This window comes from Ursus americanus, chromosome 32 (assembly GCF_024610735.1).
Source record: "Ursus americanus isolate L20-20 chromosome 32, mUrsAme1.1.p, whole genome shotgun sequence".
Lineage (NCBI taxonomy): Eukaryota > Metazoa > Chordata > Mammalia > Carnivora > Ursidae > Ursus > Ursus americanus.
The window spans coordinates 1,697,287-1,722,087 of NC_142158.1; the positions used below are offsets into that span (position 1 = coordinate 1,697,287).

General features: G+C 42.5%; 2 protein-coding genes across 2 annotated transcripts; one reads left to right on the top strand and one right to left on the bottom strand.

The window, feature by feature from the left end:
• Positions 1-14,634: 14,634 nt before the first annotated feature.
• On the top strand, positions 14,635-15,594 carry LOC123794123 (olfactory receptor 2B8-like). Its single transcript, XM_087858022.1, has one exon. It carries the CDS (start codon positions 14,656-14,658, stop codon positions 15,592-15,594), a length of 939 nt encoding a protein of 312 aa, XP_087714148.1. The 5' UTR covers positions 14,635-14,655.
• Positions 15,595-23,441: 7,847 nt separating this feature from the next.
• On the bottom strand, positions 23,442-24,419 carry LOC123794124 (olfactory receptor 2B8-like). The gene has a single exon (XM_045800340.2). The coding sequence runs from the start codon at positions 24,417-24,419 to the stop codon at positions 23,442-23,444; it is 978 nt and encodes a 325-aa protein (XP_045656296.2).
• Positions 24,420-24,801: the final 382 nt, after the last annotated feature.

Here is a 24,801-nt window from a genome sequence, read left to right on the forward strand (position 1 = left end):
GCTACTTACTCCCGTATTGGACAGCCCAGCTCTGGAGCATGAATTGCAGCAGATTTCGTCCTGCCTGGGCATTGGCAGCCTTTGTCTACCCCACGAGCCTGTCACTGGCTGTGAGCTGCCCCCACCCTGTTCCTGAGACCCCCTTCACAGTGGCTCCCCTTCAGCTGATGGCCAATGTCTGAGACGGGAATGGCTGTGAACCCTGCAGCCCGTATTCCTAACACATCGGGCAAGGACCGGAGCAGCAGCCAGGGAAAGAGGTTCTGAGCAGGACACCAAGAGCATCATGCAGGAGTCCATTCCCGATCCTGTGCGAGGAGACAAGGATGGAGCCCAGTGTCCAAACAGAGAAGCACCGACACAATAGTCACAAATCAACTCCCCTGTAGTAATCTCTGATACAGCATTTTTTAAACTCCAGACATGCTTTAGATATTTTAGAAACTCTAAAGGGGGAAAATGACCATTTAGAAACTATTAATACTGGCAATGAGTTGCATAGAGAACAAATATTGTCTAATTTCACAGACAATAAGGACCAAAGGGAAAGCAGGGAAGCATATACTCCAGTAATTGTACACATACGCATACTCTCTAATTGTGCTACTGAAGGCCGTACTTTATTACCACTATAGATGCGTATTTAAACTATTTTCCACATGTGCATACACAGCCATAAGGAATGGACTAACGTACAATGAAATGTTTGGGAACCACTTGGGGGAGTCTATAATGAACAATTAAAGTAAGTTCTTATATTTGGTGAATTTCCGTGGTCTGTTTCTTTAGACAACGGACCATATATTTAAATCAATACAGCTCTTCTGTTTCAAGAACAACTGCAACTGAAAATTAACTTGCCAATTGCTGAAGTAACACAGAGATCGAGTTCCATTTCACTCACCTTTGTTCACCTTCTCCGCGGGTTCTAGCTAGTTCCCTACGTCCTTTCCAAGTCACTGCCTACACACAGTACTGGGACTGGCACTGGGACATGCAGAATCCGACGTATGCGGTAAATGCAAAGGTCGGCTACACCAGCACTGGCTTATCCATAGATTTTTCCTAAACCAAAGGACGCTTTCTCACGATGACTTCACGTGTCTTCAGGTGGACAGAGATGTGCACGTTGCCTCTAGGACGTAGGAGATGAAGGCAATAGCGAACTCTCACTATGGTTTCCCAAATGTAATGATCTGCCTGGAGACAGTGAGACCCTCATGAGCACAGGAGAGGGTGCTGTGACACTCGGCTGTGGCTGGGCTGACACTGAGAACCAAATGTGTTTCCCTGGCTGACGTCTCTGGGGGAGCAGACGCCCCACACTGTTAATGAGGCCGTCTCGCTGAGCGGTCCAGAGATGACAGTCCTCAGGGAGAATGAAGATCAAGGAAAATCCTAGAGGAGACTTCACTTGTCTCTTTTATTTTTTCATGTATATTAGAGAACAAATAATTCCCTTGGTTTCATGTGTGAATGACCTACATGTTTTACAAAACACTTAAGACTTTTCATCACAATTCCCCAAAATCTTTACATAGATAAGTACGAGTCCAATCAGTTACTTAAGTTTAAATGTAAATGTGTTTGGCGCCAGCGTGATTCCGTCTCTTCGGCTTCAGACTCCTGGTTTCAGCTAAGGTCATGATCTCAGGGAGTTGAAATGGAGCCCAATTTGGGCTTAGAGCTCCTGCCCAGGGCGAAGTCCTCTTCCCCTCTGTGTCTCCCTCTGCCCCTCCCCCATCATGCATACTCTTATTTATGTTTATTTTATTTTTATTCTTTATTATGTCAGTTAACCAAAATATAGCACATCATTAGTTTTTGATGTAGTGTTCAACGGTTCATTAGTTGCGTGAAACAGCCGTACTCACCACCACACATGCCCTCCTTGATACCCATCACCCTGCTACCCCATCACCCCACCCCCTCACTTCTGTAACCCTCAGTTTGTATTCCGAAGACCAGAGTCTCTCATGGTTTGTTCCCATCTCTGATTTCCTCCCATTCAGTTTTCTCTCCCTTCCTCTATGGTCTTCAGTGTTATTCCTTATGTTCCACATATGAGTGAAACCATATGATAATTGTCTTTCTCTGCTTGACTTATTCCACTTAGCATAATTCCTTCCAGGTCCATCCATGTCAGTGCAAATGGTAGGTGTTCATCCGTTCTGGTGGCTGAGTAATATTCCATTGTATATATGCACAACATCTTCTTTATCCATTCATCTGTTAAAGGACATATTGGCTCCTTCCACCGTTTGGCTACTGTGGACATTGCTGCTATGAACATAGGGGTTCATGTGCCCCTGCTTTTCACTATATCTTTATCATAGGGAGTAAATGCCTAGTAGTCCAATTGCTGGGTCATAAGGTAACTTTTTCTTTAATGTCTTGAGGAAACTCCATACTGTTTTCCAGAGTGGCTGTACCAGCTTGCATTCCCACCAACAGCAGAAGAGGGTTCCCCTTTCTCCACATCCTCTCCAACATTTGTTGTTTCCTGTCTTGTTAATTTTTGCCATTCTAACTGGTAAAAGGTGGTATTTCATTGTGGTTTTGATTTGTATTTCCCTGACAGCTAGTGATGTTCAACATGTTTTCATGTGTCTGTCGGCCATTTGCATGTCTTCTGTGGAGAAGTGTCTGTTTATGTATCTGCCCATTTCTTGACTGGATTATTTGTTTTTGGGGTGTTGAGTTTCAAAGGTCTTTATAGATGTTGCATACCAGCCCTCTTTGTGTAATGTCATTTGCAAACATCTTCTCGCATTCCATGGGTTGCCTCTTGTTTTGTTGACTGTTACTGTTGCTGTGCAGAAGCTTTTTATCTTGATGAAGTCCCAAAAGTTCATTTTTGGTTTTGTTTGCCTTGCCTTTAGAGACATGTCTTGCAAGAAGTTGATGTGGCCGATGTCAAAGAGGTTACTGCCTATGTTCTCCTCTAGGATTTGGATGGATTCCTGTCTCACATTGAGGTCTTTCATCCAGTTTGAGTTTATCCTTGTGGACGGTGTAAGAGAATGGTCCAGTTTCATTCTTCTACATGTGGCTGTCCAATTTTCCCAGCACCATTTATTGAAGAGACTGTCTTTTTTCCATTGGATATTCTTTTTATTTTGTATAAGATTAGTTGACCATAGAGTTGAGGGTCCATTTCTGGGCTCTCTATTCTGTTCCAATGGTCCATGTGTCTGTGTCCGTGCCAATACCATGCTGTCTTGATGATGACAGCTCTGTAGTAAAGATTGAAGTCAGGCATTGTGATGCCCCCAGCATTGGTTTTCTTTTTCAACATTTCCCTGGTCATTCAGGGACTGTTCCATACAAATTTTAGGATTGTTTGTTCCAGCTCTGTGAAAAATGTTGATGGTATTTTGATCGGGATGGCATTGAAAGTGTAAATTGCTCTGGGCAGCATAGACATTTTCACAATGTTTATTCTTCCAATCCCTGAGCATGGAATGCTTTTCCATCTCTTTGTGTCTTCCTCAATTTCTTTCATAAGTGTTCTATAGTTTCTAGAGTATAGACCCTTTACCTCTTTGGTTAGGTTTAGTGTACAGAAATGCAACTGCCTTCTGTGCACTGATTTGGTATCCTGCCATGTTGCTGAATTGCTGAATAAGCTCTGGTAGTTTTCTGGATGGAGTCTTTTGGGTTTTCCACATAAAGTATCATGTCATCTGCAAAGAGAGAGAGTTTGACTTCTTCTTTGCCAATTTGAATGCTTTTTATTTCCTTGTGTTGTCTGATTGCTGAGGCTAGGACTTCCAGTACTACATTGAACAAAAGTGGTGGGAGTGGGCATCCCTGTCGTGTTCCTGATCTTAAGGGAAAAGGTGGAAAAGCTCTCCGTTTTTCTCCATTGAGAATGATATTTGCTGTGGGCTTTTCATAGATGGCTTTGTTAATATTGAGGTATGTTCCCTCTATCCCTATACTTTGAAGAGTTTTAATCAGGAAAGGATGCTGTATTTTGTCAAATGATTTCTCTGCATCACTTGAGAGGATCATATGCTTCTTGTCTCTTCTTTTGTTAATGTGACCTATCACATTGATTGATTTGCAAATGTTGAACCACCCTTGCATCCCAGGAATAAATTCCACCTGGTTGTGGTGGATAATCCTTTTAATGTATGTTGGACCCTATTGGCTAGGATCTTGTTGAGAATTTTGGCATGTTCATCAGGGATATTGGTCTGCAATTCTCCTGTTTGATGGGGTCTTTGATTTTGGGAACAGGGTAATGCTGGCCTCATAGATCGTTCTATGAGTTTGGGAGTTTTCCTTCCATTTCTATTTTTTGAAACAGCTTCAGTAGGATAGGTATTATTTCTTCTTTAAATGTTTGATAGAATTCCCCTGGGAAGCCACCTGGCCCCAGACTCTTGTTTTTTGGGATGTTTTTGATTACTGTTTCAATTTCCTTGCTGGTTATTGGTCTGTTCAGATTATCTGTTTCTTCCTGTTTCAGCCTTGGTAGTTTGTAAGTTCAGGAATGCATCCATTTCTTCCAGATTGCTTAGTTTTTTTTTGGCATATAGCTGCTGGTTATAAGTTGTAATAATTGTCTCTATTTCTTTGGTATTGGTCTTGATCTCTCCCCTTTCATTCATGATTTTATTAATTTGGGTCCTTTCTCTCTTCTTTTGCATGAGTCTGGCCAGAGATTTATCGATCTTAATAATTCTTTCCAAGAACCAGCTTCTGGTGTCGTTGATCTGTCCTACTGTTTTTTTGGTTTCTGTTTCCTTGATTTCTGCTCTAATCTTTATTATTTCTCTTCTCCTGCTTGGTTTAGGCTTTATTTGCTGTTCTTTCTCCAGCTCCTTTAGGTGTAAGGTTAGCTTGTGCATTTGGGATTTTTCTAATATTTTGAGAGAGGCTTGGATGGCTTTGTACTTCCCTCTAAGGACAGCCTTTGCAGTATCCCTTAGGTTATGAAGCGATGTGTTTTCATTTTCATTGTTTTGCATGAATTGTTTAAGTTCTTTTTTAATTTTCTGGTTGACCCATTCATTCTTTAGCAGGATGCTCTTTAACTTCCAAGTATTTGAATTCCTTCCTAATTTTGTCTTGTGGTTGAGCTCCAGTTTCACAGCAGTGTGGTCTGAAAATATGCATGGAATAATCTCAATTTTTTGGTATCAGTTGACCTAATTTGTGACCTGGTATGTGGTCTTTTCTGGATAAAGTTCCATGTGCACTTGAGAAGACTGAGTATTCTGTTGTTTTAGGATGAAATGTTCTGAATACATGTACGAAGTCCATCTAGTCCAATGTGTCGTTCAAAGCTCTTGTTTCTTTGTTGATCGTCTGCTTAGATGATATGCCTATTGCTGTAAGTGGAGTATTGAGGTCTTCCACTATTAATGTATTATTATCAATATGTTTCTTTACTTTGGTTATTAATTGGTTTATATAATTGGTTGCTCCCATGTTGGGGGTATAGATATTTACAATTGTTAGATTTTCTTGTTGGATAGACCCTCTAAGTATGATATAGTGTCCCTCTACATCTCTTACTAGTCTTTGGTTTAAAATCTAATTTGTCTGGGGCGCCTGGGTGGCACAGCGGTTAGGCGTCTGCCTTCGGCTCAGGGCGTGATCCCGGCGTTGTCGGATCGAGCCCCACATCAGGCTCCTCCTCTGTGAGCCTGCTTCTTCCTCTCCCACTCCCCCTGACTGTGTTCCCTCTCTCGCTGGCTGTCTCTATCCTGTCGAATAAATAAATAAAATCTTTAAAAAAAAAAAAAAAAAATCTAATTTGTCTAATATGAGCATTGCTACCCCAGCCTTCTTTTGAGGTCCATTGACATGTTAAATGGTTCTCCATCCCCTCACATTCAATCTGGAGGTGTCTCTAGGTTCAAAATGAGTCTCTTGTAGACAGCGTTATGGATGGGTCCTGCTTTTTTATCCAATCTGAAACCCTGTTTCTTCTCATAGGCACATTCAGCCCATTTACATTCAGAGTAACTATTGAAAGATGTGAATTTAGTGCCCTTGTGTTGCCTATAAAGTACCCCTTTCTATAGAGTTTCTGTTTCTTTCTGGTCTCTGTGACTATTGGGGTCTCTCTTTGTGTATAGAATCCCCCTTAATATTCTTGCAGGGCTGGCTTGGTGGTCACATATTCTTTTAGTTTCTCTCTGTCCTGGAAGCTCTTTATTTCTCCATCTGTTCTGAATGACAGCCTTGCTGGATAAAGTATTCTTGGCTGCAGGTTCTTTTCATTTAGTGCCCTGAATATGTCTTGCCAGCCCTTTCTGGCTTGCCAGGTCCCTATGGATAGGTCTGATGTTCTCCCTCCATATATAAGGAAACTCCTCTCCCTAGCTATTCTCAGGATAGATTCTTTGGCTGTAAGATTTGCGAGCTTCATTCTTATATGTTGGAGTGTTGATGTATTTTTATTGATTTTGGAGGGGTCCTCTCTGCCTCTTGGACAGGAATGTTTGTTTCCTTCACCAAATTGGGGGTGTTCTCAGCTATGATTTGCTGAAATATACCTTCTAGCCCTCTCTCTCTCCACCCACCCCCTCGGGAATCTCAATAATTCTGACATTGGAACATTTCATGGCATCATTAATCTAAGTCTATTTTCAGGGGCTACTAGCTGCTTATCTCTCTTTTCCTCAATTTCCTTCCTTTACATCAACTTATCTTCTAGATCACTGATTCTCTCTTCTGCCTCATTTACCCTGGAGTTTAGAGTATGCAGTTTAGACTGCATCTCATTCAGAGCATTTTTTAGTTTGGCCTGATTAGACCTGAATTCTACTCTTAGAGATTCTATATTGTCGCTAATGATTTTTTTTTTTAAGCCTAGCACTTGACTTTATGATTGCTATCCTGAGTTCTATCTCTGACATCTTGCTTATATCCATATCCATTAGTTCTGTGGCAGAAGACATTGTCTCAGGTTGTTTTCTTTGTTGAGAGTTCTTCCTCCTAGTCATTCTGTCGAGGAATGATTGAGCAAATGAACAGAGTCCAATATATCAAGAACAACCAAAACAAAATGTGCCCTAGAACAAATCTGAAGTGGTCGGAAGCTACCACAGATACATAAACCAAGCCTAGGTGATCCAAAACAATTTTAAAAGGGGGGGGGGGCGAGATTATAATCTCTCAGGGTGGACAAAGCAGGGTGATCTTCCTGTTCCTGATTGATCTTTGGTCTGTGTGTTAGAAGACACTATATCCCAAAATTGCAAAGAAATCAGAACTTATGTATATATATCAAAATAAAATTGAATAGACTGAAAAATGGGCTACTATGGGCCATAAATCTATAATACGGAGATGTAAAAAAAAGGTTAAAAAGCGATTTAAAACCATAAGTTGAGAAATAAGAATCTATTTGAAATGGTAACAGGGGAAAAAAAGAAGAAAAAGAAAAGAAACAAAAAAGAGATGTAGTATTTTAGCCTGAAGTATGAATGAGTCATGAGGCAACACCTAGAGCTCCCTATATTTTTTTCCCTTGTTGCTGGAGTTTTACAGTCCCGTGGGAAATAAGCGTTTCGTTCCCCTGTTCTTCCAGTCTGTCTTCTGGGGGAGGGGTCTGAAGGTTGCCTTCTCAGGCTTTTTGCCTGGGTGGCGTTGCCCCACCCCTTGTCACGGGGATGGGCTTAATGTGAACAGGTCCTCCATGTGCCTTTTGTTCCCTGGCGACTTTCTGCTTCTCTTTAAAAGGCAAACATGGTCATGCGTGAATCTCTGGCCCAGAGCTGCAAGGTCATGTTCCCCTTTCTTCAGTAAATCCTCCAGGTCAAACCGTCTCCATTTCTGTGTGTACGAAACTCCACAGACTAGTGCTATTCGTGCCTGCGGCACCTCTCCTGGGGGAGTTCAGGGAACCGTGAGTGTCTCTGCACTTTGTGACTTTGCAATTGCGATCAGCCATGGGCTTGCATGGGCACCCTCTTCCACGGCTCCCAGCTCATGGCTGGGGCTGCCCCAGTGTCCTTTCATGGGCCACACCGCCCTGAGAGCTGTGGCCCTGTCATGGGTGCAAGCCGTTCCCTGGGATGTTCAACAGCCTGCACCTTCTAGCCTTTCTCAGGGTGCTCAGACAGAGAGTGGACTCCCCACCGGCCTGGCTCGTGGTTTGTGGTGACCGGAGCTGAGAGTCCCTTCTAGACTCTTTGACCATAACCAGTCTCCCCACTCCACTGCTTGGGCACTCTGTCCATTCAGGCTCCCCCATTCTTTCCGAGTCTCCTGGAATCCTGAGAGCACAATGATCCACCTAGAATTCTGCCCTCTTCCCCCCCGAGCCCATTTCAGGAAGGATGTCTCTCACTGGAGCAGATTTCCAAGGGTCTCCATTTTTTGCTCCGGTGTTATGTCACTGTCTAGTGCCTGGTTTATGGACACTCCCACCCCCTCCATTCATCTTCTGACATTTCCCCGGAAGAGTCAAGATTCCGCACTCCCTACCTTGCAAAAGTAGTCATTTTTCTGCTTGTAGAGATCCAGATAAAGCTTCTTACATCTCAGGTTGAATTCATGAGTGTTCAGACTGGTTTGATAGATAGCCAGCTAAATTCGAGGGACCAGATGAAACCAGGTCCCCCACTCTGCTGCTATCGTGCCCCCCTCGGATTGATTACTTTCTAACTTGCATCCTTGCCTCAGCATTTTGTGTGAAAAATGTGTTTCAATTTGTTTTGCTGTAGTTTTATTCATACTGCCGTGAGTACTCTTTGATATGAACAGGCCAGATTTACACATTTTACTGTCGATGGGCATTCGAATTTGTCCAGGTTTTGTTAATACCAATGACGCTACTGTGGAGTGATCTTATATGCGTGTCTTGGGGCAGGTGACCGAATATTGTCCTAGGTAATACTGCATCTAGGGAAGTGAGTGTGGGTCAGCATCACTAGATAAGGCCACACTATTATCAAAGCAATTTGAGTGTGTAAGCCTGGGAGTGCCTGGGGCCTGGGATGCAAAGCATTCATAGCAGGTCTGTGACTCCCTCCCTCTTCAGGACTCCCGCAGTGCAGTGTCCTTGCCAGCTCTCCCTCGCAGTCTCGGATGGAAGCTAACTGGTCAGGGAATAAGTGAGAAAATTCAAATGTAAGAATGTTTGTAGCAGGAAGTAGTTTATCTCTTTAGGCCGAACATGATTAATGAAGCTGGAAGTACAGATCTAGGAGAAACAGCTACAAACCACCCATCAGCTTCCTTCCATTTTTCTGTAGTGATTATTTTAACTATCCTGGTAAAGTCAAAACCATTTGGAACTTAAATGCAAAGGCTGATTAAAAAAAGACAATTTTTAAAATTGTGAGTACCTCATTAAAATCTAATGGGCATTAAGGAGGGCACGTGTTGTGATGAGTGCTGGGTGTTATATGCAACTAATGGATCATTGAACACTACATCAAAAGTAATGGTGAACTGCATGTTGGCTAATTGAACACAATAATAATAAAAAAAACCTATCAATATTAACTGGTCAGTGTTCTAGACGATACGAGATTTTATTTTCCCTTAGCGGTATTGGAAGTTTTATAGAGGGCACACGGGTGGCTCAGTTGGTTAAGCGACTGCCTTCAGCTCAGGGCATGATCCTGGAGTCCTGGGATCAAGTCCCGCATCGGGGTCCCTGCTTGGCAGGGAGTCTGCTTCCCCCTCTGATCTTCCCCCTCTCATGCTCTCTCTCTCTTTCTCATTCTCTCTCCCTCAAATAAATAAATAAAATCTAAAAAGAAAAGAGTGGTTTGGTAGAATTTGGTTGCCCTCCTTTATATTCATGATAAAGATAAGAATGTGCCTAATAATAAGGTTTGTAATCCATATACTGGCTATGAATGAAATTAAATTAAGAATTTATTCACATATTTACATTTAAATTTAAGTAACTGAAGGGACTCTTATCTATTTACATGTAAAATTTGGGCAGTTATGAAAAAAAATGTTCGGTGTTTTGTAAAACATCTGGGACGTTCACAGATGAGACTAAGGTAGCTGGGGGGGGGGGGGTTGGGAGGGATTTGTCCTCTGTGAAATACGTGAAAAAACAAAAGAAACAGATGAGGTCTCCTCTGGCGTTGTCCTTGATCTTCATTCTCCCTGAGGACTGTCACCTCTGGATATCTCAGCGAGACGGCCTCATTAACAGTGTGGGGCGTCTGCTCCCCAGAGACGTCAGCCAGGGAAACACATCTGGTTCTCAGTGTCAGCTCGGCCACAGCCGAGGGTCACAGCACACTCTCCTGTGCTCATGAGGGTCTCACTGTCTCCAGGCAGGTCATTACATTCGGGAAACCATAGTGAGAGTTTGCCCTTGCCTTCATCTCCTACGTCCTAGAGAAAACGTGCAGATCTCTGTCCACCTGAAGACCCGTGAAGTCATCGTGAGAAAGCGTCCTTTTGCTTAGAAAATCTTCAGAGATAAGCCAGTGCTGGTGTAGCCGACCTTTGCATTTACCGCATACGTCGGATTCTGCATGTCCCAGTGCCAGTCCCAGTACTGTGTGTAGGCAGTGACTTGGAAAGGACGTAGGGAACTAGCTAGAACCCGCGGAGAAGGTGAACAAAGGTGAGTGAAATGGAACTCGGTCTCTGTGCTGCTTTAGGGATTGGTAGTTTCTTTTCAGCTGCAATTGTAAAAGCTATATTTGTTCCCATATATGGTCCGTTATCTAAAGAAACAGACAGTGGAGGTTCACCAAATACAAGAACTAAATTAAATTGTTCATTATAGACTCCATTGAGACGTTCCCAGACATTTCATTCTACTCTAGTACATTCATTATACCTGTGCATGAACATGTGGAAAATAATTTAAATATGCATATTTAGTGGTAATAACATATGCCCTTCAGTAATAGAATAAGAAAGTATGCATATGTGTGACAGTATTAGACTCAATGCTTCCCCGCTTTCCCATTGATCCTTGTTGTCTGTGAAATTTGATAATGTTTGTTCTCTAGGCATAAAACACATTCTCACTATTTATTATTTCCTAATCTTCATTTTCTCCCTTATGCATTTCCAAATTATCTAAAATACTGTGGAATTTTAAATATGCTATGTTGTAAATACAACAGGGGAGTTCTATGTTGTGACTATTGTGTCGGTGCTTCTCTGTTTGGACACTGGGCTCCATCCTTGTCTCCTCGCACAGGATCGGGAATGGACTCCTGCACGATGCTCTTGGTGTCCTGCTCAGACCCTCTTTCCCTGGCTGCTGCTCCAGTCCTTGCCTGATGTGTTAGGAATACGGGCTGCAGGGTTCACAGCCATTCCCTTCTCAGAGATTGGCCCTCAGCTGAAGGGGAGCCACTGTGCCAGGGGGTCTCAGGAACAGGGTGGGGGCAGCTCACAGCAGTGACAGGCTCGTGGGGTAGACAAAGGCTGCCAATGCCCAGGCAGGATGAAATCTGCTGCAATTCATGCTCCAGAGCTGGGCTGTCCAATACGGGAGTAAGTAGCCACGGGAAGCCATTTACATTTAAATTAATTAGCATTAGTTAAAATACAAAATTCAGTTTCTCAGCGAGGACGTTTTAAATGCGCAGGTGGTGACATGTGGATGGCGGCTACAGTGTCAGACAGCGAGGACGCGGGGTTTCCACCAGCACAGATGGCTGCTTGTGTGGGAGAGTCCTGTCCCGCTTCTTAGGGGATCAGGCTCGGACCATAGTCCACCTGAGCCCACATCCTTGCTTAGCAACGTTCTCTGCTCTGTTTTGTTCCCTCACCCCCTTTATCCTGAGAGCATTCCCTGAACAAACCACATGCAGGGGAAATCCTACTTGATCCTCTTCTCCTGTGGGACCTGCTGGAAAGCACTGCCCATGTTCATTAGACCTGTCATTTCCCGCATTGTGACAGCCGCATTCCCCTCATCAGCTCCTCCTGCATTGTCCTCGGGGGCCTGTTCTGGTAGATCTGGGTCAGCTCAGACCTAGGACACGGTCACATTATTAAAGCAATAGCGACTCATTCCTACCACTGCCAACACTCTTTCAGGATCATTCAGAAACTGGATAGGGCAGGGTTTGTATGTGAATTATATCCTTGACTGTTATATACTTGAAATATCTTCAACACAGACATTTTCTTAAGATCTTTGGCTTTTAAAATGTGTAGTACACACGGAGCATCCGGTTTTGTGGAAACATGTATTCTTCCACTAAAATCAGTGGGCTTATCTGTCAGCATTGAACACTTATGATAATGGCTCTTAACTTCTTTCATTTGATGTCTGTTCTCTTAATTATTATAAAATTGTGTTCTTGTGAGATGTCGTTTCCCATTATATTCTTTTTTATGGTAATCATTACATAGAAATCCATCTTTTTTTGTGGAATCTATTTTTTATTTTACCTAATAACTTTTTTCCCATAGAACACTACCTGTGCTTTTTTGAAGTATTAATTTTTCTTTATGCAAAGTAATAATTTTTGTGTGGATTTGTAATTGCATTTCCCTGGACCACATCCTATCATGATAGTTACTAGGGACACCATTCTGTGCTCCTTACCTAGCATGGGTGTGTTTCATATTTCCAGCCAGAATTACTTACATAGTTTTTCTTAGAGTAATCAATGTCTCTTGCTGCATTCAGACTTTTGACGCTTACCTACACATAGATGATGGTTCTTAATCTAATTACACAATCCGCAGAAAGAGATGAAATGGAATTTCTCATTAACCTCAGTGCAAACATTCTTTGTCTCACAAGATTGCGCTCTGAGGCGGGGCACACAGGTTGGAGAGGGACAGATGCCCGGGGTGGGAGGAGGAAGGAACAACGTGACCCAGGTCACAGAACATGCTCTTGAGGCTCGATGGGAGAAGCCAATGCACAGCCTGGTCTTTCCCATACGCAGTGTCACTAAAGGATAATAGTTTTCCTGGATGTAATGAGAAAAAAATAAAAGTAATATGGTAGACTATGACATGAGTATTCTAGTTCCCTCCCAGGGTGCTCTCCAGGAAGGCACTGGAAGCAATTGTAACATGCAGAGACAGTCACATTCTTTTTTCTCTTTTGATGGGCAGCTGCTTTTCTGATATTATTTCTCAACTTAAAATTATATCAATTTTCATACCGATGAGATAGGTAGTCATTCAACATTCCTTTAGATATATATATATATATATACACACACACACACGTATATACAATCTGGACATTTATTTTATGCCAGTTTTGTACCATTTCTTTCACCCATCAGTGGGTCCAGAATCAAACCCAACTCTGATTTTAAAAGTCTTAGAAGAACTAAAAATGTAGTGTATGCCTAACCATTTGACCAGGATAGAGCTGGAATACTCATTCTCTGATGTCTGTTTGGTTGGGACAGAACCGTGCTTCTTCAGGGCTAAGCAGCTGGGTGACAATGGTCGTCAGACTCACCTGAGAGCTGGCCATGTGTTGGGTCCAGGGTCACTAACCTTTGAAGAGAGCTTCCAGAAATGTGATAATTAGCCCGATGTCGACAGGTGTCTAAGATTTTGTATAATACCCAAATATCCTTTTCTTTATGCCTTTCCTTGTACTAATTTAAGGTGTTCTTTATAGTGCTTTGACCGGTCTTTGCTTTGAGAATGTATCTGTCTTTAGCTCTAAGTTATTATCTACTTAATTATTGTATCATAGGAAGTGATGTAAAGCATTATATTTTGTACATAGATTACACAATTGGATAAGTCTCGAAAATGTTTATTGTGATTAGAATGTTGACAGGGAATAATCCTACCTCTTTCAGGAATTTTAAAACTCTAGTTGGTAATGTGTGAAATAGAAATCTGCAGAACGAAAAGGAAAGCGTTGGCCACTGGATTTTAGAGTTCTGATTCTACTTATGAATGACCAATGAATTTTCAGAGTTAAAAAATAAATTGGTAAATTGATAAATTGGTACAGTAATTTTAAACATGTTTAGGGAAAAGTGAAGCACTGTATTTAGATGGTGCTGTCTTTAGGTTCTCCCACATGGAGTATTTAATTGCTCTGTTACCACACAAATTAAAAAGGGATATCTTTTAGAAATATATGAGAGAGTCAATTCTGCTAAAATTTTATATGCAGAACTAGTAGTGATATTTTGAATGCGATTGAATTCTGTGTATAAGTACATTCTAGGTCTTAAATTCCTGCATCTGAATGTATTTTTGAGATTATGTTGTATTATATTCTATTGTATGTGAGGCGTGTGCAAATCTAATTGTGTAGAATCATGAGATACGTATTTATAATAATGTCTCTCCCTCTGTCTGCATCTCCTTCTGATTCTTTCTGATGGCTCTCCCTCTTTTCCCCTCATTTACATTCTCTCTAAAATGTGTGTACATATTTATAGTACTTTAAGTCTTGTTAAGCTCAGACTGAAAGACCTTTTGTATCCATGATGCAAACACAAGGGCCATTGTTTCATTTTTCTTATATAAATATTAAATGATTTACTTTTGGTGATTTTGTGGACCTATCGTGATATAAACTATGTCAATATAACTGAGTACATCACTTATTCAAACAGTTACTGAGAAAACCCCATCGCCATGTCTTGTAACATGATAGATCCAGTCTGCCCCCTCCCAACTGTTTCTTTTTTTAAAACATTTCTTTTAAAACTTGCTAAACGCTTGGTCCTGACAGGAAACATGTGCTAACAGACGATGGAACAGAAAAATGGCAGTTCTTTCACTGGGTTTGTCCTGCTGGGTTTCTCGGACCGGCCTCAGCTGGAGCTCGTCCTCTTCGTGGTTCTTCTGATCTTCTATCTGTTCACTCTGCTGGGAAACACCACCATCATTGCCTTGTCCCACCTGGACCCCCACCTTCAGACTCCCATGTACTTTTTCCTCTCCAACCTGAGCTTTCTGGACCTGTGCTACACGACCAGCACTGTCCCCCAGCTCCTGGTTCATCTCAGGGGAGCAGACAAGTCTATCTCCTTTGGCGGCTGTGTGGCTCAGATGTTTGTTTCTCTAGGATTGGGATCAACAGAATGCATTCTCTTAGGGGTCATGGCATTTGACCGCTATGCTGCCATCTGCAAGCCCTTGCACTACACAGTGGTCATGCACCCCCGTCTCTGTGCCCTCATGGCTTCTGCATCGTGGGTCATTGGTTTTGCCAACTCCTCACTGGAGACAGTGCTCACCTTCCTTTTACCATTTTGTGGGAGAAATAAAATAGACCATTTCCTTTGCGAGGTCCCCCCACTGCTCAAGCTTGCCTGTGTTGACACCACTGTGAATGAGTCTGTGCTCTTCTTTGTCGGTGTAATGATTCTCCTCGTCCCTGTGGCATTAATCACAGTCTCCTATGGTCGGATTGTCAGGGCAGTCTTAAGAATAAAGTCATCTGCAGGGCAGAGGAAAGCGTTTGGGACGTGTGGGTCCCACATCACGGTGGTCTCCCTGTTCTATGGCACGGCCATCTACGCTTACCTCCAGCCCAGCAACAACTACTCCCAGGATCAGGGCAAGTTCGTTTCTCTGTTCTACACCATCGTCACCCCCATGGTCAACCCCGTCATATATACACTGCGGAACAAGGATGTGACAGGAGCAATGAAGAAGGTGCTTTGCAGGGGCCATGACTCCAGATGACTGGGAGGGAAGACCCTGTATGGGAAACTTTCACTGCCAGAGCTTCTAAGATGATTGTGTCTTCCTCATGACACCCAGAATCTCCCCTGACATGTCTCAAGGGAACTCCCTCACCTGACGCTTTAATGTGGGCGCTCACAATCTAAGTCCAGGGACTCCTGCCGCCTCCGGAGATGCTCACTGGTGACCCTAGAGCACCCGCATCATGTCATTGTTATAAAAAGCTCCACAGGTTTTTCTTAACCATCCCCCCCAACCATTTGGGAACACTATTCCAATTCTACTTGCAAGTAGACATCCACCCACATACTATATAGGCATAGGGAGAATAAGAATAGGAACCAAAAAAACGCTACAAGAAATATTAACATTTTAACATTTTCTGGCAGTTGTTGGAGACATATCACTTACTCTTATATTTTGTGATCGTGGCTCTATTCGGAGGTCCATCGGTGGACTGTATCACAGTGTTTTCATAGAAGTAGGTGGGCAACTGTGGGAAAAACAAACTTTTAGCTCGAAGAAAAACCTTCTAACATCAATCCTGATAAATCCATTCAAATGTCAGGCCCCAGTGTGATGTCACCAGTGTGACAGTGGTTTTATGTAGCCTTCCGTCACAGAAGGAGGAGGGTGTGATGTTTACCTGCCTGTGGCATTGGGAGCTTCAGCTGGTGATACACGAGGTGGTGCTTACATGTAATTTTGTGCGAGGTAGGAGAAGCACCGATGTGAGGTCCATAAGTTGGTTATGCAGCTTGCATCCTGTTCATTAAAAATGACTTTTGAGGACATTATCATATCTGGACAGTATATGACCCAAATCCTATTTTATATTCTATCCATTTTCACTACAATAATGCAGCAAAAGTTTCAAGGGTAAAATACATTTAGATACTGTCTTCATACCATTTTATAAATTCTTTGATTGAGGCATCAACTGATCAATGCTTGTTTTTTTTTTTTTAAAGATTATATTTATTTGACAGAAAGAGGACACAAGCAGGGGGTGCAGGAGAGGAAGAAGCAGGCTCCTGGCCTAGCAGGGAGCCTGACGCAGATCTCAATCTCAGGATGCTGGGATCATGACCTGAGCCGAAGGCAGACACTTAATGACTGAGCCACCCAGGCACCCCCAATCAATGCTTTTCTATCTCACATCTGCCAAAGGCCCCATACAATTTTGAATGCAGGGACATATTATAAAAATGTATTTTAAAAAACCCCACCAAAAAAGAGAATTACAGACCAATATCCTGATGAACATGGATGCAAAAATTCTCCCCAAAATACTGGCCAATAGGACCCAACAATACATTAAAAGGATTATTCACCACGGCCAAGTGCGATTTATTCCTAGTTTGCAAGGTGGTTCAATATCCAGAAATCAATCAATATGATCACTACATTAATAAAATAAAATAAAAGAACTATATGATCTTCTCAATTGATGCAGAAAAAGCACTGGTCAAAGTATAGCATCCTTTCTGGATTACAACTCTTCACAGTGCAGGGGTGGAGGGAACACACCTCAATATCATAAAAGCCATCTATGAAAAGCTCACAGAGGGTATCATTCTCAATGGGGAAAAACAGAGCTTTCCCTCTAAGGTCAGGAACATGGCAGGGATGCCCACTGTCCTCACTGTTGCTCATCATAGTACTGGAAGTCCTAGCCTCAGCAATCAGACGACAAAAAGAAATAAAAGCATCAGAATCATTAAAGAAGTCAAACTCTCACTCTTCACAGATGACATGATATTCTATGTGGAAAACCCAAAAGACTCCACCTCAAAACTGTTAGAATTCATACAGGAACTCAGCAGTTGGCTATTGTGGCAGGATATAAAATCAATGCATGGAAATCAGTTGCGTTTCTATACACTAACAATGAGACTGAAGAAAGAGAAATTAAGGAGTCGATCCCACTTATAATTGTACCAAAAAAAACCATAATATAGCTAGGAATAAACCTAACCAAAGAGGCAAAGTATCTGTACTAAGAAAACCATAGAACACTAATGAAAGAAATTGAGGAAGACACAAAGAAATGGAAAAACATTCCATACTCAGGGATTGGAAGAACAAATATTGTGAAAATGTCTATGCTGCCCAGAGCAATCTGTACATTCAATGCCATCCTGATCAAAATACCATCAACTGTTTCCCAGAGCTGGAACAAATACTCCTAAAGTCTGTATGGAATCAGAAAAGACCCTGAATAGCCAAAGAAATGTTGAAACAGAAAACCAAAACTGGTGGCATCACAATGCCAGACTTCAAGCTCTATTACAAAGCTGTAATCCTCAAGACAGCATAGTACTGGCACAAAAACAGACGCATAGATCAGTGGAACAGAATAGAGAACCCAGAAATGGACCCTCAACTCTATGGTCAACTAATTTTCAACAAAGCAGGAAAGACTATCCAGTGGAAAAAAGACAGTCTATTCAACAAATGGTGTTGGGAAAATTGGACAGCCATGTGGAGATGAATAAACTGGACCATTTTCTTATACCATACACAAAACTAGACTCAAAATGGGTGAAAGACCTAAATGTGAGACAGAAATCCATTTAAATCCTAGAAGAGAACATAGGCAGTAACCTCTTTGCCATCTGCCACAGCAACTTCTTGCTAGACACGTCTCCAAAGGAAAGGGAAACAAAGGCAAAATGAACTATTGGGACTTCATCAAGACAAAATCTTTTGCACAGCAGGAAACAGTCCCCGGAACGTAAAGACAATCAATAGAATGGGAGAAAATGTTTGCAAATGTCTTATCAGATAAAGCGCTAGTATCCAAAATCTATAAAGAACTTATCAAACTTAACACCCAGAAAACAAATAATCCAATCAAGAAAGGGACAGAAGACATGAACAGACATTTATCCAAAGAGTACATACAAATGGCCATCAGACACATGAAAAAATGCTCAACGTCACTCGGCATCAGGGAAACACAAATCAAAACCACAGTGAGATGCCACCTCACACCAGTCAGAATGGCTAAAATTAACAAGTCAGAAAACGACAGATGCTGCTGAGGATGTGAAGAAAGGGTAAACCTCTTCCACTCTTGGTGGGAATGCAAACAGGTGCAGCCACTCTGGAAAACAGTATGGAGATTCCTCAAAAACTTGAAAATAGAGCTACCCTATGACCCAGCAATTGCTCTACTAGGTATTTGCCCCAAAGGTACAAATGTAGTGACCCTATAAACGTGCACCCCAATGTTTATAGCAGCAGTGTCCACAATCGAAAAACTATGGAAAGAGCCCAGATATCCATTGACAGATGACTGAATAAAGAAGAGGTGGTATATATATACAATGAAATACGACTCAGCCATCAAAACAATGAAACCTTGCCATTTGCGATGACGTGGGTTGAACTAGAGGGTGTTATGCTAAGCTAAATAAGTCAATCAGAGAAAGGCAATTATCATATGATCTCACTGATATGTGGAATTTAAGAAACAAAACAGAGGATCATGGGGAAAAGAGGAAAAATAAAACAAGATGAAATCAGAGAGGGAGACAAACCATGAGACACACTTAATCATACTGAGAGTTGCTGAAGGGAGGGGGTGGGGGATGAGGTAACTGCGGGATGGGCATTAAGGAGGGCATGTGATGGAATGAGCACTGGGCATTATAAACAACTGATGAATCATTGACCTCTACCTCTGAAACTAATAATACATTATATGTTAACTGATTGAATTTAAATTAAAAAGAATTTTTTTTAAAAAGAACCAGCTCTCAGTGTCCTTGATTCGTTCTACTGTTTTCTTTTTGTTTCTACATCTTTTATTTCTGCTCTAACCTTTATTATTTCCCTTCTCCTCCTGGGTTTAGGCTTTTTTTGGTGTTCTTTTTCCAGCTCCTTTTGGTGTGAGGTTAGGTTGTTGTTTGAGACTTCTCATGTTTCTTGAGGAAGGCCTGCACTGCTATATACTTCCCTCTTAGGACCGCCTTTGAGGCATTCCCCATGTTTTGAACCATCCTGTTTTCCTTTTCATTTGCATCCATGTATTTTTAAATTTCCTCTTTAATTTCCTGGCTAATGCATTCATTCTGCAGTGGATAGTCTTTAACCTCCATGTATTTGTGGTCTTTCCAGATTTTTTCTTGTGGTTGACTTCAAGCTTCATTGTGCTGTGGTCTGAAAATAAGCATGGTATGATCTCAACCTTTTTGTACTTGTGGAGGGCTGGTTTGTGACCCAGTACGCGATCTACCCTGGAGAATGTTCCATGTGCACTCGAAAATAATGTGTGCTCTGCTGCTTTAGGATGAAATGCTCTGAATATATCTGTGACGTCCATCTGGTCCAGCGTGTCATTCAAAGCCCTTGTTTCCTTGTTGATCTTCTGCTTAGACGATCTGTCCATTGCTGTAAGTGGAGTGTTAAAGTCCCCTCCTCTTATTGTATTATTATCAATGAGTTTCTTTATGTTTATGATTAATTGATTAATATTCTCGGGTGCTCCCAAATTGGGAACATAAATATTTACAGAGGTTAGATCTTCTTGATGGATAGACACCTTAATTATAATATAACACCCTACGTTATCTGTTACAGTCTCTGTTTTAAAATCTGGTTTGTCTGTTATAAGGATGGCTACTCCAGCTTTCTTTTGATGTCCATTAACATGATAGATGGTCCTCCATCCCCTCACTTTCAATCCACAGGTGTCTTTAGGTTTAAGATGAGTGTCTTGTAGGCTACATATAGATGGATCTTGCTTTTTTATCCATTCTGATACCCTTTGTCTTTGGATTGGAGCATTTAGTCCATTAATGTATTCAGAGTAATTATTGAAAGATACGAATTTGATGCCATTGTGTTACCTGTAGAGTTGGTGTTTCTGGTGATGTTCTCTGGTCCTTTCTAGTCGTTGTTGTTTTTGGTCTTTTTTTGTTTCTCCACTCAAAGAGTCCCCCTTAAAATTTCTTGCAGGGCTAATTTAGTGGTCACCAACTCCTTTTGTTTTTGTTTGTCCCAGAAACTCTTTATCTCGCCTCTATTCTGAATGACAGCCTTGCTGGATAAAGAATTCTTGGCCACATTTTTCCCATTCAGCACATTGACTATTTCCTTCCACTTCTTTCTGGCCTGCCATGTTTCTGTGGACAGACTTGCTGCGAACCTGATCTGCCCGTCTTCCCTTGTAGGTTATGGACTTTTTTCCCCCTTGATGCTTTCAGTATTTTTTCCTCGTCTGTGTATAAAAATTTGATTTATTGAATTACATTATTGGCTGGATTTATTTTACACATTGTGAACGGAATTAAATCTATGAGGTCTTTAAGAAGGGTAAGTTCTTCTAATTAAGTAGCCATTTCTGAAGATAGCTTTAACCTCTTCTGAGAATGAAGTTGTTCAGTTTTTCTACCTTTGTCTTTAGTCTCAGTGAAGCATCCTGGACATTTCTAATGATTGCGTTACTTGGAATCGTCATGATCGATGGGATGCCACGATCAGTTGTCAAAGCCTTTCTCAGGAGCCTCCCTCCCCCTGCCCGATTCTGTGATAGCAGGCCACAAACAGTGATTTCCATATATTTTTAAGTCCCCACTTAAAGCATTTCAAAACATTGAAGCAGGTTTGCAAGATTCCTTTTGGAAAACTTTATTAATTTTTCTATGGAAATGAGAACTGTGTTTTAATGTATTTAAATGGAGCGTGTTGGCTCACGATGTGTCATATTTAGCATGAAATCAACCTCTCTCAGGTTTCACTGCTCTTCTTGGAAAGACCATTCTATACATCCCAAAGAATATTTCTGCTCATATGCCACCATAACATGTTACAGTCTGGCTTGCATGTAGATTGGAGTAACATACATATTAATATGTTATCACACACAGATCTGCACGTGCACAAAGCACAGACTCCACCTGCAATCTCTTGGAGGTCAATTTCTTAACCCTTCTGTGAGATGAAGAGTAGAAGAAAATATATTTCCTGTAGTGTCTCCTACTTAGAGATGACAGGCTTGCAAATGACGTATTTCCAATGTTTTCTGAAATATGTACAAATGTGCCCAACTGTATGTGGTGACACTTTATTCCTACAGGTGACCCTTAAAAGAAAAAACAATTAATTATGTGGAGGAGGTGGGAATATCTGCTACTGATAGAATCTCGCCCCACTCAAGAGCTCCTGGGGACAAACGATACTGCTTTTGTCATTTTTAGACTAAAACATTTAACAGAGATCTATGGACCGTTTCATCCAACAGCAGCAGAATACACATTCTTATCAAGCACGCCAGGAAGCTTGTCCACGAGAATTTACAAAACAAGTCTTAGCAATTTAAGAAGATCGAATTCATGTAAGTATCTTCTTTTGATCACAATGGTATGAGACTGAAAATCCTAATCAAAGGAAAGCTGAAACATTTCTACATAGGAAAAATTAAATAACACCCCCTACAACAAAAACAATGGGTCAAAGAGGACATCGAAGGGAAATCAAGAAATACCTTGAAAAAATGAAAATACAAACACTACTTACTAAAATTTATGGGATGCTGCAAAAGCAATCTAAGGGGAAAGCTTACCACAATAAAAGCCCACATTAGCAAAAGAATTCTCAAATAAATCTGACAATTGTCAACTAGGTCAGACCCTTTCACTAGTGTGAAATGCAGATTATCAGCTAGTGTTTATAAAAAATTTAGACAAGAGAATTTTCTGATGGGCCCTAGGTAGGCTCTAGAATGCAATACATTCTCGGTAGATTTTCTATAGTTGACTGATTTCGAAGCCAACAAATTAATAATAAAAAAATACAGTTAACTTCTTTAAAACAAACAAACAAATAAATAGCCTAACTTTACTCCCTTAAGAACTAGTAAAATACGAAGCTCAAAGTTAGCAGAAGGAAGGAAAGAACAAAGATCAGAACAGAAATATATGAATTAGAGACCAGAAAAACAATAGTGAATCCACCTGGAAGGAAGAGGAGACCAGAACTCACTGTACAACGCTCTTTGATTGAGGTCTTCAAAGGAAAGCCAGGTAAAGTGCATTCTCGTTGGCTAAATATCACGGGTATCCAAAACGGTTTGGATTCTACCAGTTCAGTACACTGGAACCAAGTCACATAGATCATGTGGAATATAAAGCCCGACGGAGTGAAAGGAACCCAAATCTTAATGTATTTAGTATCACAGTATATGTTAATATCTAGCTTATTTCAAACGTTTTAAAAGTAAATGATTTGAGGTACAACAAGCATACAGAGCGTGGAAGTAACGTCACTGTCAAGTTTGATGAATTTTCACAATTGTGTACCTTCTATAAATAGCATCCAGATCCAGAATTAGAATATAAGCAGAACCCCGGAATTCCCCTCCCCCATTTCCCCTTCCAATCACGACTCCCGCGAGAATCCATTATTCTGACTTCCAATACCTGTGGTTTCCTTGGGCCTGGTTTTGTGTTTTACGTGAATAAAGAGTACATCCGGTATAATTAGATTTGAACCGTAGTAACCATTTAGATTCTGGTTTCTTTCACTCAACGTTGCGTTTGTGAGAATCATTCGTGTTGTTTGTACTTCGAATTTGTGGACTCTCATTATTGTGAAGGATTCCAAGACATGGTATTTCATAGTTTATTTTCACATCATCTTCAAACCATATTCTCCCCTCTAGAAGGTTCAGCTCCATGGGGACAGGGGTGTTTGTCTGGATTGCTGATAGATCTCAAGTCCCTAGAACAGGGCCTCGTTCAGAGCAGGTGCTTTCCGAGGACCTGCTGAAGTGTGTGAAAGCTGGCTTCGCGTCCCCAGCAGTCCCCCGCGCCCCAGCGCTCAGCCCCGCAAGCCCCGCGTTAGCTCCCTCGCGAGTCCGCGCTTGCCCGCAGCAGTCTCCTCAGTGCCCCCTTGACCTCCTTGTTCCTCAGAGTGTAAATGAGGGGATTCAGCAGGGGAGTCACCAGAGTGTAGAAGAGCGCGATGCTTTTGTTCACATCCTGCGAGTAACTGGAGGGGGGCTGGAGGTACATGGAGATGAGCGTGCCGAAGAAGACGACCACCACCACCAGGTGCGCGCAGCACGTGCCGAAGGCCTTGCGCCTCCCCCGGGCCGACGTGATCGTCAGGACGGCCCGCGTGATGCGGCCGTAGGACACTACGATGAGCGACAGCGGCACCACGAGGAAGAAGACGCTGACCGTGAAGAGCTCAGCCTCGTTGACGGAGGTGTTGGCGCAGGCCAGCTTCAGCATCGCCGGCACTTCGCAGAAGAAATGGTCCACCCGGTGTCTCCCGCACAGCGGCAGCGTCATGGTCACGGCCGTCTGCAGCGCCGAGTTGCCGAAGCCCGTGAGCCAAGCCGTCAGCACCAGCCGCAGGCAGAGCTGCGGGTGCACCACGGCCAGGTAGTGCAGGGGGCGGCACACGGCCGCGTAGCGGTCATAGGCCATGACGGCCAGGAGCACACACTCCACGCCCCCCAGCCCCAGGGCGATGAGGAGCTGGGTCACGCAGCCACCATAGCTGATGGTCTTGTCCCGCCCCTGGAGGTTGGCCAGCGTCTGGGGGACGGTGCAGGTGGTCAGACAAAGGTCCATGAAAGAGAGGTTGGAGAGGAAGAAATACATGGGGGTGTGCAGGCGAGGGTCCGTCCGAGACAGAAGTATAATCGTGCCGTTGCCGAGAAAGCTCAAGAAGTAGACGATCAGGATGACCACAAAGAGAGTCGTCTCCAGCTGAGGCCTGTTGGAGAAGCCCAGGAGGAGGAATCCTGAGAAGGTGCTGTCATTAGCTCTCTCCCCTGCGCTCCGCCTGTGCAAGAAGGGGGACTCCATTGTGTTCTAGTGCATGTCCCGTCCACCTCTGTTCTCCTAGAGCCCACGGCTAGAGTCCGGTTGGGAGCCGGAGAGGTTTGCACAGTGTCTTCCTTGTTGGTGAGAAAGGGGGTGACAAATGGCCACTGGACAGAAGCGTCTTCTGTGTTTCAGGCACTGCCCAAAAGGTCTATGCATTTTCTCCCAGGGAGTCTCTGAGGTTGGCACATTCCTGATCTCTGCTGAACAGATGAGGGAAGTGAGCGTGAAGGAGGTTCCGTCATTTCCCAGGGAGACTCACCCAGGTGCACATGGACTCTGAGACATGAGCTCTTTGCCCTGGGGACACTGGCTTTTCATGATGGCATGAATTCCGAAGGTAACTGTAGTTTCTCCAAAAATT